Here is a 15,929-nt window from a genome sequence, read left to right on the forward strand (position 1 = left end):
TGCTCCTCACCCTTGGGGCCTGCTGGGCCTGAGTCTGGTTATAAGCAAAGTGGGGCGGGCTGAGGACCCTGAGTGTCCCGCAAGGCCCCTGCCTATGGGAGGCCATTCTAGGTGCTTCAGGTAAAGGAGGGCTGACCGCCTCAGGGAGGGCCCAAAGGGGGCTCTCCTGGCAAAGAATCCGGCAGAACAAAGGGGTCTGAGACCGCCGGCTTCGCCGGGATCTGCCGTAGCTCCTACCCCATCTGAAGGATCGTACTTCTTCCCTATCAATGATTCAGCTTTAAGAGAAGACGCCCTGACGTGGGGCCCGGCCACATATGTGAGGAGGCTCTGGGTGCAATGCCTGATTTGGCTGCTAATTCCCAGTTGCCCTGGGTGTGTGGTGCAGGCTAGGGCTGTGCCTTGGCTGCTGGGGGCCTGGCCTGTCACCATGTGCTGCTGTGCTTCCCGCCCCAAAGCCGCCCCGGACATGGGCCTGAGCCACCCTTGGTTTCACCCTTCCTCTCACTAATCCTGCCCCAGCTGCGGTCTCTCTGCCCAGCTGCCTTCGCCGCCCCCCTCAGCGCCCTCTTTCTGCCTGGCCTCCTTCGTCAGTCACTTCCTTCTACTGTCCTGGCCTCGGACTGTGCGTCAGAGCTCCCGGCTGTCCTTGGGGTGAGGCGCCATGTGGAGTCGGCAGGTCCTGGGGACCACACTCAGTGTCCAATGTTGGATACAGGCTGACCATCAGCCCAGTGGAGGGTCTTGGCTCTGACCCTGCGGGGAGCGGGGGAGGGGGGGCAGGGGGTTGCCTTGGAGAATTCGTACCTCGAGCCTGCAACTTTAATTTTACTGTAAAGCACCCCATGGCCTCTTACCCAGGTGACGCATGCCCAGGTGTCTGCCCAGTTACCCTGTAAACTGCAGAGTCACGGCTGCACAGATGCCCTATTTCACAGGAGGAAACAGCCGCGTGCAAAAAGCGAGGACTCCACGGACCAAGCTCTTCTTGAGACCGGAGGAGGAGAAGTGGTGACTTGCTGTCCGCAGGGGCCTGAGCACGGCTTCCACATGCCTGGGTCAGGCCTAAGTGTGGGCGCACCTCCCTGTCCTCTGTGTGTCCGGAACAGGGAGTGGGAAAGTCATGAGCGTGGGTAGAGCGACCAGATGCTGATGCGATGATCCTTGGACCCCGCGGCCAGCAGGCCATCTGCAGCGAAGGCCACGCAGTGGACAACAGCGCTGTGGAAGGCCAGCACGGCCAGTGGCTTCATCGTCCGCCAGTGAAACACGCGAACCCGATGGTCCCAGCCCGCAGTGGCCAGGATCTTCCGGTCAGGCCGGATCTTGACGTCAGAGATCCCAGCATTGGTGAGTTCATGAGTCCCGCGCACCTACAGCATCGAGAGAGGCAGAGTCGTTAGGGGGCTTCTGAGACCCGTCACAGAGGCTCCCATCGCGAACATCCCGCCCACCCCGGCCAGCAGCTGAGCAGGATGGAAACGTGGGCTGCTCGCAAACTTACCCCTTCCTCCCGGGAGCAGGCCGGCCGAGGGAAGCGGCCTGACCCCTGCCCTTAGCCAAACCCTGGGGTTATGAGGGAGGACTTCGGGACCTTCCCTCAGAGAGTCCCGAGGCCCCACAGAGCTGCCCCCGGCACAAGCCCCCTGCACGAGGTCTGCTAGGAATTTGGGGGCTCCGAGTCCCTCCCATCAGGCCCTCAGGAAAAACCTCAGTGGGCCGGATCGTGGGGCCCCTCACCACTGCACCCAGTGTCCAGGTGAGCGGCAACATTTCCAGCTTGACGGCAACACGAAGCCGGCATTTCTCCCTCTGGAGAAACCTCACACCCGCCCAAAGCACCAGGAGTACAACCAACGCCAAGTCCACCTTCAGCAAAACCGAGAGTAAGTGAAACCTCAAAAGGCGAGAGGGGTTGAAGGCCGCCAAGAGTGGGAACGAGCAGCATGTGGGCGAGGCGAATGGAGGACAACACTGACCACAGGCTGCAGGGCATGGCGAAGGCCGCGGGAAAGCCTTCGTCCCCAGCCTGGGTCCCAGAAGAAGGCGATGCTGGCACAAACAAGGAGCTGCGCAGGCACATCCGTTTGTGTGGAGCCACCATGAGGGCTGACACCCCCATACTCCTCAGTGCCCGGTGATGACCCGTCCCCGACAGCTGCCTCCTCCATCCGGCGCTGCCCGAGGTCACGCTGCTCTTGGTTACACAGGACTGTGCTGAGCTCTGCAGGGCACCTGGCACCTCTGTCCCCCCGACACTAAATGACAGAGGCACCTGGCCGTCACTGTCACCACCCCACTCGGCCACCTCCTTCCACTGCTCCTGTGTTTGGCCGCGCTCTGTGTATCACGAGCTCTCGCTGCCCAGAAGTCACCTTGCCACCCCACACCAGCACCCCCTTTTCTCCTGATTCACCTCCCAATGGGGCCACAGTGACCTAGATGAGAATCACTCCTTTCTTCAAAGATAACACAGGGAAATGAAGGAAAGAAATGCAGAAAAAGAAATGGCAACATTCCTTGGAAGCCAATAGAAAATGTCAGCAAGCATTTCAGCCTTAAATTCACAAACAAAACTTCATGAAGCAGTTACCTCTATCAAACAAAAACCCAAAGCAGCGCAAGAGAGGAGGCGACGCACTGGCAGAGCGCAGGAAGAGGGGGAAGGAAAATGCAGAGACATGAAGGGGAATCGCAAATAGCAGACGGAGACCCGGAGCCTCGTAACAAGACAGTGAAGGCAGGAATGGTACAAAGTGAGCAAAATGAAAGGGGACAAAGAGAATAGTCAGCGTTAAGATATGTCTAGTCAAATCATTGGACATAATAGCTAAAAAGTCCCTTTGGTAGTCAGGCAAACAGAGCAAGTCAGTTTATGAGGGTAAGGGTTAGGCTGTCCTCAGAACGTTCCAGGCCACATCCGTGCCAGCAGACGGCAGAGTGATGCCTGCAGAGGCTGTGGAGGAGGCAGGGCCCAAGAATTTTATATCCAGCCAAACTGTCGCTCAAGTATAAAAACAATAGACAAGCATTTTTGAACATGTAAGAACTCAAAGTTATATGCTCCCATAAGCTCTTCCTGAAGGACTAGGAGATTAACCCCAGTCTCCTAAGAGAACTGGAGAACTGCAGCAAATGGCCTGGCAGAGAACACGGAATCGACTTACCTGTAGGATTAGGTCTAAAACAATATGGGGATTATGGCTATAGAACCGGTTATGTAACTAACAGAAATATGGGAGGGTAGCAAGAGAGATGGGATGCTAAGTTTACCGATTTGCCCATCTTTTGTCATTTGGGGAAAAGATACACTAGTCAACCTCTTATTTGAGAGATTATCTGATACTCCGTAAATAATGACAAAACATTATTTCCTCTGCCCCACCACCCCAGACTTTAGGTACCTTTGTTTCCTAGCATTTGCCCTTGTATTTCTCCACAAAGGATTAAAAAACAGATTTATGATTGGAATCCAAAGTTAAATACAAATCTGTGCTACGTATGAGAGAGATGCCAACACAATGATTGGCAAAGATATACTAGGAGATTACAGACAAGAGAAACAGGGGTCCAATCTTATTAAGAAAGGCTGAATTGAGAGCGAAAAGCATTGAGTCAGACTATGTACCATACTTAACAATGATAAAGGTACAAGTCATAATAAAGAGCTATGAATATCGATCAACAAATGAACAGTTTTATCTTAAGCAAGAATAATAGGAAAGTGGCTATGATAGAGTAACTGGTACCAGACCCATCCTCTTGCTGTAAACAACCATCAAACTGGACAAAATATACTAAGCAACTATGAACAGATACCGGACAACAGGACGGAAGGGCAGCTAATGAGATAAATCTCCCACATGCCCCAGCAGCTCTCTGCCCAGGGAATGTCCCAGCCACGGGTCCAGGTGGAGCCCAGCAGCTTTGTGAAGTTGAAAGGCAGGGGTCAGAGTGTGGGGCAGCTGGAGCAGCTGAAAGCTGGGGCATGGTAGCGGCATAGAGAGGGCTGGTGGAGGGACTGAAGGGCGTGTGTGGTCCCAGGAATTCTGTGTGAGGCTGCATGCTCAGGGTACCACCCCACGTTTACCAGACAGTGGCTGCTACAGGGTTAAACATTACAGATACAAGAGACCAACAGCGATCTCAGGTCCAGCCGGGACGCGAGTGCAAAGACTGCATGACAACCTAATACTCACTGAGATGCCACATGGCCTGGCTTCAAGAATGAGGATTACACCTTCGGGCAGGGCCCACTCCAGACTTACTGTGACGAAGCTGGAAACCAGGCCCTACGAGTTTGGAAGTGGGTCCCACCACATTAGAGGAACCTGGGAATGACTCTGGGCTTCCCACAGACCTGCCCTAACGAGCACAAAACCAAACCCACACAAGTTCAAGGTGAACAGCCAGTGACTGAACTGCCTGCGAGAACAAAAGTGAACACTCTTCAAAATGAAAGAATAGCATCCAGAGTCTCTATCCCATATTATTTACAATGTCCAGCAAACAAACAAAACATTATTAGACATGCAAAGAAGCAGAAATATATTCTGACCCATAGTCAAGGGGGGAAAAAAGCAGTTTATAGAAACTGACCCAGAATGGCACAGATGTTGAACATATCAGACAGAGATTTTAAAACAACTATTTAAATACGTTTTTAAAGAAAACATGAAAGGAAATGCATTATATAATTACACACACACACACACACAAAAAAAAGAACTGTCTTGGTGAATGAACAGATAGGAACTATTACCAGAGAAATTAAAGATATATATATATATATATATATATATATATATATATATACCACCCAGAATAGCCAACACAGTATAAAAGGAGAAAATAAAGTTGGAAACTGATGCTACCTGACTCTCAGCGCTCGGCAGCACCAGCCTCTGACCAGACGCACATTTCAGATGAGTCTGTCACTGCACCAAGTCTTCCACCTCAAGGGCAGGGTCAGGCCAGAATGAAGAAGTGACCCCATGCTCATCAGGTTTGTTTAAAGAGAGCCTCCAGCCCTAGCCAGTTTGGCTCAGTGGATAGAGCATCAGCCTGCGGACTGAGGGGTCCCGGGTTCGATTCTGGTCAAGGGCACATGCCCGGGTGTGGGCTTGATCCCCAAGAGGGGGCGTGCAGGAGGCAGCCAATCGATTATTCTTTCTCATCATTGATGTTTCTATCTCTCTCTCTTCCTTTCTGAAATCAATAAAAATGTATTTAAGAAATTAAAAATAAATAAGTAAATAAATAAATACAAGAGCCTCCGCTGTCTCCATCGTGAAAGATGGGGTTAGGGTTGGGAATGGCACAGGGGTGTAAAATGTGCCAGGGGTAATAGGGTAGCCTTATTTAGAGAGCAAATATACCAGGACCCAACCATGTTTTCAAATGATCATAAATTATTTTATCAGCGCATTTGCAAAGGTTTATAAAAACATCCATAATATATTTTTCCCTTAGATTCTAGAGTTACCAGTGTGACAGCTAATGCAATAATGATTTGTTTCAAATGTCAGTGTTTAAGCTGCATAAAGCTGATTTTATTCATTTTTCTGGTTGGCTGCATTCTTGTTAATGAAATTAACACACCCATCACATTTGTCCCCAGGGGACAAGGATCTGATTTATTTTTCTATTAAAATCGGTTGCAGACAACCACATTGGGATGGCCCTACATGGGGTTCACCCAGGAGCCAAGGGGCTCTCTGGGCTTCCGGGGGCAGTTCACCGGGGCTGGGTGAGGCGCCGGCATTCAAGAGATTATGACATCTGCCCAGCCAGGTGTAGCTCAGCGGTTGAGCATCGACCCAGGAACCAAGAGGTCACCAGTTCGATTCCCAGTCAGGGCATATGCCCAGGTTTCAGGCTCAGTCCCCAGTGGGGGGCGTGCAGGAGGCAGCCAATCAATGATTCTCTCTCATTATTGATGTTTCTATCTCTCTCTCCCTCTCCCTTCCTCTCTGAAATCAATAATAAAAATATATTTAAAAAAACAAAAACTCTTCCAACTATGTACTTCTGTTGTATGGAAAGCACATCTCAATAAAGTTGATTAAAAAAAAAAGAGATTATGACATCTGAAACCTACAATGTTAAAAAATGAAACTTTTGTAATAATATGTTTTTATTTCCTGTGATTTTTAAGAAATAACAACTGATTAAAAAAATTTTTTTTATTGCTTTCAGAGAGGAAGGGGGAGGAGAGAGAGATAGAAACATAAATGATAAGAATCATGGATCGGCTGCCTCCTGCACGCCCCCTGCTGGGGATCAAGTCCACAACCTGGGCATGTGCCCTTGACTACAGTTGAACCCTGGACCCCTCAGTCCTCAGGCTGACGCTCTACCCATTGAGCTAAACCGGCTAGGACACAACTAATGTTTTAACACAAAACCAGTAACATTGTAAGGTGGAGTTTACAGTGAGTGTGAAAGTGAAATATACAACAGCACAGCAGAAAGCATGGGAGGGTGGGCACAGGGCTGTGACACAGGACAGGCAGTGTGATAACACCAAGTAGACAAGAGCTGTACAGTGAAGAAGCCAGGAGAGGGAATGAAGTGGAATGCTAAAAAACAAATACCTGATTAATACACAAGAAGGGGGAAAGGAGTAAAAGAAGGTCAAAAACAGAGGTGGCAAGTGAAAAACATACCAAGAGGGTAGACTTAATGCCAGACACATCACTAACTATAATAAGTGCAAACAGACTAAATGCCCCAATTAAAAGACAGGGATTGTCACAAAGGGTCCAAAAGCAAGACTACAAAAGATGCTTTAAATACAAAGAGATCAAGACAGGTTAAAAGTAAGAGAGATGTTGGTGAAGGTTGGGGGTGGAGGTGGGCTAGAAGAGGTCAATGGGGGGAAAGGGGGAACATATGTAATACTTTCAACAATAAAGATTGTTTTTTTTTAATATAAGAGATGTTATCGTGCAAAGAGGAAACAGAAGAAAGCTCATGCCACAGTTCTAGTATCAAACAAAGCCGACTTGAGCACAAAGGATGTTACAAGAGACACGGAGGACATTTCATAAAATGGCCATCCGGCGGGATCCGTACCCGGAGACGGTGAGCCCTCACGCAGGACCCGGTAGAAAACTAGACAAAAAGATGGGCAAGGATCCTGAAGGCCTGAACAGCACTACCGAGCACCCCGACCTACGTCGGGCTGACAGAACACTCCGCCCAACAACTGCAGAACACATGCGCTTTCACCAAGATACACCATGTGCTGGGCCAAAACACAAGCCTCAATAAATATCTGCATCCTGACATTGCACAGGGCACCTTCACTGACAGCAGAATTAACCGAGATTAAAGATATCCACAAATTCAACAAATATTTGGAAATTAAATAATATACTTCTAAGGAACCACTGGATCAAAGAAGAAATCACAAGGGAAAATAGAAAGAATTTTCAACTGAATAAAAATGAAGACACCATAAATCAAAATGCGTGGGACAGACCCGCAGAGGCTGGTGGCGAGACTGGAAGCCGACTCCTCCGTGGCCCGGTGGAGGGGCAACGGGGGCACCTACAACTGTGGGCACCGTCAACATGCGTCTCGCACTCAGGGGTTCCCGCTAAAGGACTCCTGAGGACAGCCCCTCAATTTCTAGAAAGGAGGGCTTGCGAAGAAAAATGTGGGCAACACTCATGGCACAAAATGGTAACGAGGAGATGCAATCTGCGTGAGACAGGACATCTGGAGGAAGGGGGAAGGCGAAAGGATTAAAAAGGTAAAAGCTATAAAAGGATGTATAATCAGAAGAAACTCATGGCCTGAGCCATGTTAACAGTTGGCAAATTTGGCCTTTAGGTAAAAATCCTTTCCAGAGATAACAAGGGTGACTAAAGGGAAGGTTCAGCCCGGCCGGCGTGGCTCAGTGGTTGAGCGTCGACCTATGTATGAACCAGGAGGTCACGGTTCGATTCCCGGTCAGGGCACATGCAGGGGTTGCGGGATTGATCCCCAGTGTGGGGCGTGCAGGAGGCAGCCGATCAACGATTCTCTCTCATCACTGATGTTTCTATCTCTCTCTCCCTCTCCCTCTCTCTAAAATCAATAAAAACATTTAAAAAAAGAAAAGGTTCAATTCCCCATGAAGGTTAGCATTCTGAACTTGTATGTCCGTAAGCCGACTTCGAAAAGCAGAAAGCAAAATGCACAGGACACAGGAAAGGTTAGCAAGATGTGCAGCAGCTGGAGGCTCCACCCGACCCTTTCCAGGCCCGCGGGTCACAGGCACGGGGGGTGCCACTCGGACCCAGTGCGCACAGGTACAGCCGTGCGTCTCGCAGGGAGAAGCACTTCCCTCCCAAGCACATGTGGAGCACTCATGAGGCTGGACTGGCCTCCACATTTCAAAGAGCTGATATCATTCAGACCTTCTTCTCCGACCACAATGGAATTAAACGAGAAAATGAAAAATAAAAAATAACTGGGGGGAAAAAAATCAAACATTTGGAAACATAAAAACACTCTAATCAGCTCAGCAGTCAGAGAACAAATAAAAATCAGGTCCGCCCAGAGTGAGTGGTGATGAAGACGGCGACATCGTACAATGTGGGACGCAGACTTCAGCTGCCTTGAGAAAAGGCCGGGAATGAATGCGTCATGCACCCAGCTCAGTCAGCCACAGCGCGAGCCCAGGGAGCACGGGAGGGAGGCAGGGGAAGAGCAGAGCAGAAATGCTGGAAGAGAAAAAGAAAGATCAACAAAGACAAGGCTGATCAGGAATAATAAAGGGACATTCCTGCAAATACAGCAGAAATTTACTCAGTCCTTACCAACGCCTACGAAAAAGTCAATACGAAAATACCTTGAGGACTTTTATGCCTATAGGAAAACAAAACTAACCCAAAAAATCAAGACACCTAAATTAGTCCCAGAAGAAAATCAGACCTTCCCTACGGGGAACTCGCCTGCCCCCAGGAACAGGCAAGGACTGACCCACAGCCACTCCAGAAACAGGCCCCTGTCAACGTGTCCAGAGACCAGTAGAGGAGGGGATGCCTGCCTCCTGATTCTGGGGCTCCTGGCACCCCGACACAATAAGCAGCTGAGGAGACAGGAAGAGGGGCCCAGCTCAGTCTACTGACAGACGGCCCTGAACAACTCCAACTGAGCCCCTCAGAGGACAGGCTATGTAGCGGGTTATTTTAGCGCTGTGCAATTGTTGCAATGTTATCAGAAACCGAACAATAGAATTCACTAGATTATCAGATCTGAGAAGAAAAGCCATGAATCTGATGGCCCAACAAGGCCTCATGATCCAGAGTCCCTCCCCGCCAGGAGTGGGAGAGAACCTAGCCCGATAATGAAGATTTGCAAACCACACAGCCAATGCGGCTCTCCCATCCCACCAGCGGCATGGCCAGGACGCCTGCGGTGGCTCCTGCTTCCACTCAGCATGTCCTGCACTCCCGGCTCCACACACAGGCTGCCAAGATGGGCACACGCTGGGGCAGGGCCATGGCGGTGTGAGAAGACAATTCCACGCGTGTGCCCGTGTGTGGAGGCGTATCTGCCCGAGCCCCTCCTGAGTCCCATGGACAGAGAGCTGGCAGCTGGAACAGGCATGAGAGGCTGACCACCACGGTCCCCCACCCTTCTCTCCTGTGAACTTCGCCCCCCGGCCACCAGCGTTCTCACACCCCCACGGCAGCATCGCCCCCTGGCAGGGGCTGAGGTACCCAGTGCTGCCCAGGGGTCAGCTATGAGACTCCCACCTGCCACCCTCGCAGCTCCTCCTGGAAGCGCAGCAGCAGCAGCAGCGAGGCTGAGGCCTGCGGCTCACAGCTCTCCAGCAGCAATGAGAAGTCAATGAAGTTTCATGGGGACCTACACGGGGAGAGCGCTGTCCCCGTGCTGGGTGTGTTCTCAGGAAGAGGAGTCCTGTCGGGTGTTCATGGTGAACATGGCTAGAGCCCTTTCCCTCCGTGTTCCTGAGATGCGTACAACAGGCCGGGTGGTGCCACAGCTCTTTTCTCCAGTTATAAAGTCAGGAGGAACATGCTCCGTCAGGGTCCTGTGGGCGCCCCCGAACCTGCCCCACACGCCCTGCTGCCAACACTTTGGAGAGAAGCCCCTGCAGGGCCCAGGAGAGGGAGGGCAGTGGCCACGCAGCAGGGACACCTGGCCAGCCTCAGGCACAGTGAGGGGGGAGTGTGGTTAGTCTGCTTCCCAGTCCTGGCTGGCTGGGGGGGGGGGGGGGCTCATTATTATTTAAAGGCCTAAAAATATTGCTGGCCGTAAATCAGCCCCTGCTTCAAGGCCGTGGGCCCTGCCCCAAGTGTGGGAGGAAGGAGCAGGTCTGTGCACCACCTGTGTCTGACGACAGAGGCCGGAGCTCCTGGTGGCGCCCTGGAAAGCCACCTTGGGAAGGCAGGTGAGCAGCCTGGCGTCACAGCGCGTCCTCAAGGCTGCAGGATCCTGATGCAGGTGACTGAGGACTCCTGGCCACTACCCCAGCCCTGGCCAAACCTGTCCTGGACCAGGCCCCTCTGGGAAGGATCCCTGGCCACCAGTGGCTCTTGCAGCGCATGACCTCAGGTGCCAGGAATGTGCACGCGGCGCGGCCGCCATCTGGTTCCCATTACCCACGCTCTGCTGCGGGAAACCTCATCTGCGTCTCCGCGCCCAGCGCCCGCCTGGGAGAGATTGATTTGGGCTCATTAGAGACTTCAGCAGCAGGCCGAAAGGTGAGGCACATCTGTGCCCACGTGGCTTGTGGGCCAGTGGGCAGCCACATCACAGTGCTCACCGCAGGGCCGGGCACAGTGCACCAAGGGCCCTGGGGCAAGGACGCCTGTGGATGATGAGGGCCTGGGGACCCCCAGATGCTTCCTCCTCAGAGGCCTGCACAGCCCGAAAGTCTCCAGGGCCTCCGGGCCGAACTAACTTTGAAGATGATGCCCAGTTGTCCCTGGGTGAGGTGGCGTGCTCAGCGGGAGGAGCCCTCCCCAGCTGAGCGAGGCCCCGGCCCAGGCACCGCCATCACGCCAACTACAGCCATCCTGCAGAGCCTGCTCACCGTCTGCTAGAACTTTCCAATTCATTAATAATGCCCTCTGCTTTAACTTTTCAATTCATCAGTACAGTAAAAGTTCATCTCTGGACTACAACATGCCCCATAAATTTAAGTCTTAAGTTCCAGCAGCTGTTTCTCGAGGGAGCCAGGAGAGACCAGGCAGATCTGAGCCAGGAGGGCCCATTCCCGGGACCCAGGACCCGGGAGCGCTGCAGCCTGGGCAGGGTCCTCAGGGAAGCTGCCTGAGTCTTGAGATCTTGGAGAAGTCAGGCTGATGAAGTTCAAGGCGCAGTGGGGTGGAGCACTGGACTCCACAGTGAGTGGGTCTCTACAAGGCTCGAGGAGCCGGAGGGGAGGGTGTGAGGGAGAACCCTGCTGCCCATGGAGGGCGGAGGGCTCAGTCCTCAGCAAGGCTGACTCAACTGCTGAGGACCCAGCACATGGAGATGTAGCACCGGAGTGGCTCCGCTCCCTTCTAAAGATGGCCGCCATCGCTATGACCTTCACTCCCACCCCCGGCAGGTCCACAAGGGCCCTCCTCCAGGATGAAGGCACTCGAAGCTCAGCCCCCAGTGCCTGGCCTGGCCCCACTGGGAGGCCTGTCTGACCCCCTTCCTTCAGGGCCTTGTGGCTCCCTGGGATGACAGAAGGATGGAGGGATGGTTGGACATTGGGAGGAGTGATGCCAAAGAAGTATGAACATGTGCCCTGTCCCCAAACATGACATGTGACCCCTCCTCCTGTCGTGCTGGGCTCTGACCGCTGCTCCTCATGACCCACAGAGCTCGAGACAGACCCTCAGATCCCTGCAGAGTCCGGGGCAGCCTCACACCTGGGCAGTTGGCATGGCCCTATCCCCGCTGCCACCCACCACCTGCTCTGGTTCTAACCTTGGTTCTCCAGCAGGACTATTCTTGTTGGGATGCCAGTGGCCCCCTCAGCTGTAACATGGGAGGGCACCTCCCAGTCTCACTCTGCCTGACCTCAGTGTCTATCCTCAGACCTTTGCGTCACTGCTCTCTTGGACACCCCCTCCTGTCCTGGCTGTCCTCGCTCTGTTCCTCTTGGGGTGACCTGGTGACAATATCACACCCCCAGGTTACAGCCAGAGTGTGGTGATGCCTGCTGGGTGCCACAGTGTGTTCTGATTTTCACCTGGGGCCACCCCTCCCCCACCCCACCCATGTGCCTGAGGGGCCCAGGCGTGCCTCTTCCCCTTGCTGTGGGGGTCCGGTCTGGGCAAGTATGAGGCAGGCTTGGTAGGCTGCTGGGCAAGGCTCCCCACCTGGAGAGGGGCCCCGAGAGACACCTCGTCTCTGCCCTCCCATCTCTGGTGGGAAGCCTGGACCACAGCCTGGCCGAGGAAGCCCAGGCCCTGCTCTCCAGCACTCCAGTGATGAAAGCCCAGTGAGGTCAGGAGTTGGGCTGCTGCTGCTACTGCCACCACCTGGAGTCCTGCTCCCCCCAGACCTGGGTCACAGAGCTGCCCTTCTGAGAAGCTTCTACTTGCTGGCTATGGTCAAGTCCAAGACTCCCTGGCCAATGGGGGCTCCTCGCCCACCCCCAGAAGCCAGTGTGCACCTAGGTGACCCTCTGGGGGCCGGGAGGTACAGGACACACCCAGCAGCATCTCCTCCCCCATGGCCTGTAGCTCCTGGGACCTGCACCAGAGTGAGGCCTGGGTAGGAGGACTCCCACCCCCAAACTCCATCCCTCCCATCCCAAACAGGGCTAGGCCAACCCATGTGGAGCACCAGGCACAGCCCAGACGTGGCCCCCAGGTGCTCCGCAAGGCGGGCTGGATGGAAAAGTCCGCTGGGACGTTACGAGGGTTACTGGGACATTAGGGGAAGGCTTTCAGCAACTCCCCACTCCACCCTGAGGCCTCACACCCCTTCCCCGCTGCCCGTGAGGAACGGCCTCCCTGGGGCCGGCTTGCAGACCGCCACCCGGGCGTGACTCCGTGGATTTCTCCACATCGGGCTATTTTTGTTTTTTGATTAATCAGTTCCTTACTGACCAAATTCCTCTGAGTTTTTGCAAATGGGCTGGCGTACTTACTCCTGGACTCTACATGCCTTTTCTCTAGATGGACAAGACGTGACTGCTATTAACCCAAGGTCTGAGAGAAACCCAAACCATGTGAACGGTTCACAAACGCCCACGCCCCCTTCTTCCTGCGCTGGCCCCACAGACAGGCCCGCCTGCACCCCGCCTCGGAGTGATTAATTAGCCAGCGATCTGCAACAACTCCTCTTCATGCCTAAATATTGTTTCAGCCTATCAGACTGTTAGTGCAGAGCAGGATAAATGACACCTCGGGTCTGGCGCACTGACCTGCAGGGCCTGCTGCTCATCCAGGCTCCAGACAGCCAGCGCCTTCTCCGCGGAGCCCGAGACGCCCCTGGCCTTCTGGGAGTCAAAGTCAAGGCCCATGACGGGCTCTGTATGGCAGGCGATTCGGCTGCACACCTTCCGCTCGGAGACATCCCACAGGGCCACCGATCCGTCCTCATAGCCGGCCAGGAGGCACGGGCGGGGGCTGGAGTCAGTCTGCGGGGAACAGAACAGCAGTCAGCTTCTGAGGGGTCCTGGTGCGTTTTGGGGACAGGGGACTCTAGAAATGGGCTGTCTCTCCTGCCTTCCTGGGGGCGGCCCAGCAGAGGAGCCGTTTCCCATGGTCTTCACACGGCAGTGACAGTACGGAGGCTCCACACACCCCCCCCATTCCCGTCCCGATGGATGATGCCATTGGTACAGGACCTGCACGGGCTGGTATTGGGGCACCCCAGGGACCGGCACTGGAGGGCACAGAGCTTAGCACGCCCCCACCTAACTCTGCTGTGCCGCTGCTTGCCAGCCCAGGTCCTGCCAGGATCACAGGGTCCCTTCCGCAGGCCTGAGACTCCCAACCACCCTTTGGCGGGGCCAGTCACCTGTCTACAACCACCAACCAAAGAAAATTGTGAGCTCTTTGTCAATGAAAAATGAACTTTCTGTGCTTTGTCAACGTCGCTGCGGAAGCCCCCCCAATCCCGAGGCTGGGTGAGCCGCGGCGGCGCTGAGCTATTGTGATAAATGAGGGCACAGGTCAGAGGGCCCGCACCCTGGGCAGACGCCTCGTTTATCTCGCCTCTGCATCGACTCCAGGGAGCAGTGCAGGACTCCAAGTCACCCTGGCACCGAGAGTGGCAACACCAGCCTTGGTGCCCAGTCCCCAGACACTACCAACAGGAAGCGCCTCCAGGACAGGTGCCCAGGTTGCTTCCGGGACTCCTCTGTCCCATGCCTTATCTCTGCACTTGTCTCAGCAGTCCCCACCGAAGGGCCTGGGGATGGCCCCACGTGAGTGTGAGAAATCACTGAGCACATCCCCTCCAGCTCTGACCCGGCCTGGCCTTCAGCCCTGATGGGGAACGGTGAGAAAGGGGGGCTGGTCAGCGAGACTGCCTCCTGGGTCACCTGTGCCTCTGGGTTCTGAGCACCTCAACGAGTTCAGGGGCTACAGACTGACAGGGCAGCCAGAGCAGGGCAGACTGGCCTGCAGGGGCTCACCCCGCAGTTGCCAAGGGGGCCAAATGCTGAGCTCCAGCCTCTACCCCCACCTGCCCTGCAGGCCTCTCCAGCTCCTTTCCCAGCATGCAAGGTTCCTGTGGGCCCCCCAGTGACAGACCGCCGGTAGGACAGTGCTCCAATGGCCATAGGCTTTTGGGGGCCACACCCACAGTGCCAAGCTGACCTCCATGGGGTGAGAACCTGGAGTTACTGTGAGGATTTGCTCCGCGACCCCTGGCCCGGAGGGACCCCAGCAGGCAGGCCCTGTCCACGGCACCTCGAGGTCCTGTGGGGAGCCCCCGGCTCGGGTGGGGCCCATTGCTCTGAAGGGGGTGTGACTAACTCTGCATGAGGCTTGACTCTTGATTCTGACATTTTATGTGATAATCACCATAACAACGCAGGTCAGCCTCCTTGAGGAATAAAACGAGACTACATCTGAAAACTTCAGAAAAAAATGCCACTTCAGGCTTAATAAAGTGGAGCCTGGGCCTTCATGTTTGGAGAGAAAAAAAGGGACATTTAAGATTAACATAGAGTTTTCTTTTGTGTTGGATCCATATCAACTAACAAAAACGTGATTTGTCCTTCTGTCAACTATATTAATTACCTTAACAAGTTAGTACATCCCATTTCTACACATTTTTCTGCTGGAATTTTTACATGATTACGCAATGACAGCATTTCCAGGGAGTGGAGTGTGAGCGGATGTAGCCCCTGACGCCCTGCCCGGGGCCTGTGAGCGCCACACCACGCCCGCAGCATCATGGCCTCGGGGGTATTTCCCACCAAGCGTCTGCCGCAAACCTGCTGGCGCCACGAGCTTTGTCACCCAGACGAGCGAGCCTTGGAGCCTCACTCACCTCCTCACCCGGGATCCGGAATTCCAACTGGAAAGTCATTGGTTAAGAAACTGCAGGAGGAAACCAACTGCTAGAAAGGCCAGGGAATCTTCCTGGTCCTGAGAGGGGCCAACGGCTCGGGGCAGGGTCTCTGGGGCTGCCTGTCCCCATGAATCCTATTGGTCATGCAATCGTCTCCAAGCTGCCTGAGCCCATCGGTCTAACTCTCAGGAAGAGTTCCAACAGGCATTGAGGCACGCGGCAGGAACTGCCAGCTCCTGATCCTGGGCGGGCACGGGGCGGCCCTCAGAAGGTGCTGGGGAACTGAGAGCAGCTGAGGAAATGGCCTGAGCAGCACTCCTGAGATGGACACTGCTCAGTGACCTGCTTCCCACAGTCTCTGCAACGGCCAAGACGCCACCCGGGATTCCTTCTAAGTGAACACACCATCCATTTGCTTTGCTGTGCCGAACACGGTG

At 54.0% G+C, this 15,929-nt stretch overlaps 1 protein-coding gene across 4 annotated transcripts in view; it reads right to left on the bottom strand.

Annotated features, from left to right (window-relative positions):
* Nucleotides 1-821: 821 nt before the first annotated feature.
* GNB1L (G protein subunit beta 1 like) overlaps nt 822-15,929 on the bottom strand; it is a 50,799-nt gene continuing 35,691 nt past the window's right edge. For all 4 annotated transcript variants that reach the window (XM_054712818.1, XM_008142604.3, XM_054712817.1 and 1 more), the window contains 2 exons: nt 13,391-13,606; nt 822-1,373 (listed from right to left, as the gene is read on the bottom strand). In XM_054712818.1, the coding sequence (XP_054568793.1) occupies nt 1,122-1,373; nt 13,391-13,606 (468 nt within the window). In that variant the 3' untranslated portion in view covers nt 822-1,121. The remainder of the gene's footprint in view (nt 1,374-13,390; nt 13,607-15,929) is intronic.

Source organism: Eptesicus fuscus, chromosome 23 (assembly GCF_027574615.1).
Source record: "Eptesicus fuscus isolate TK198812 chromosome 23, DD_ASM_mEF_20220401, whole genome shotgun sequence".
In the NCBI taxonomy this organism is placed as follows: domain Eukaryota; kingdom Metazoa; phylum Chordata; class Mammalia; order Chiroptera; family Vespertilionidae; genus Eptesicus; species Eptesicus fuscus.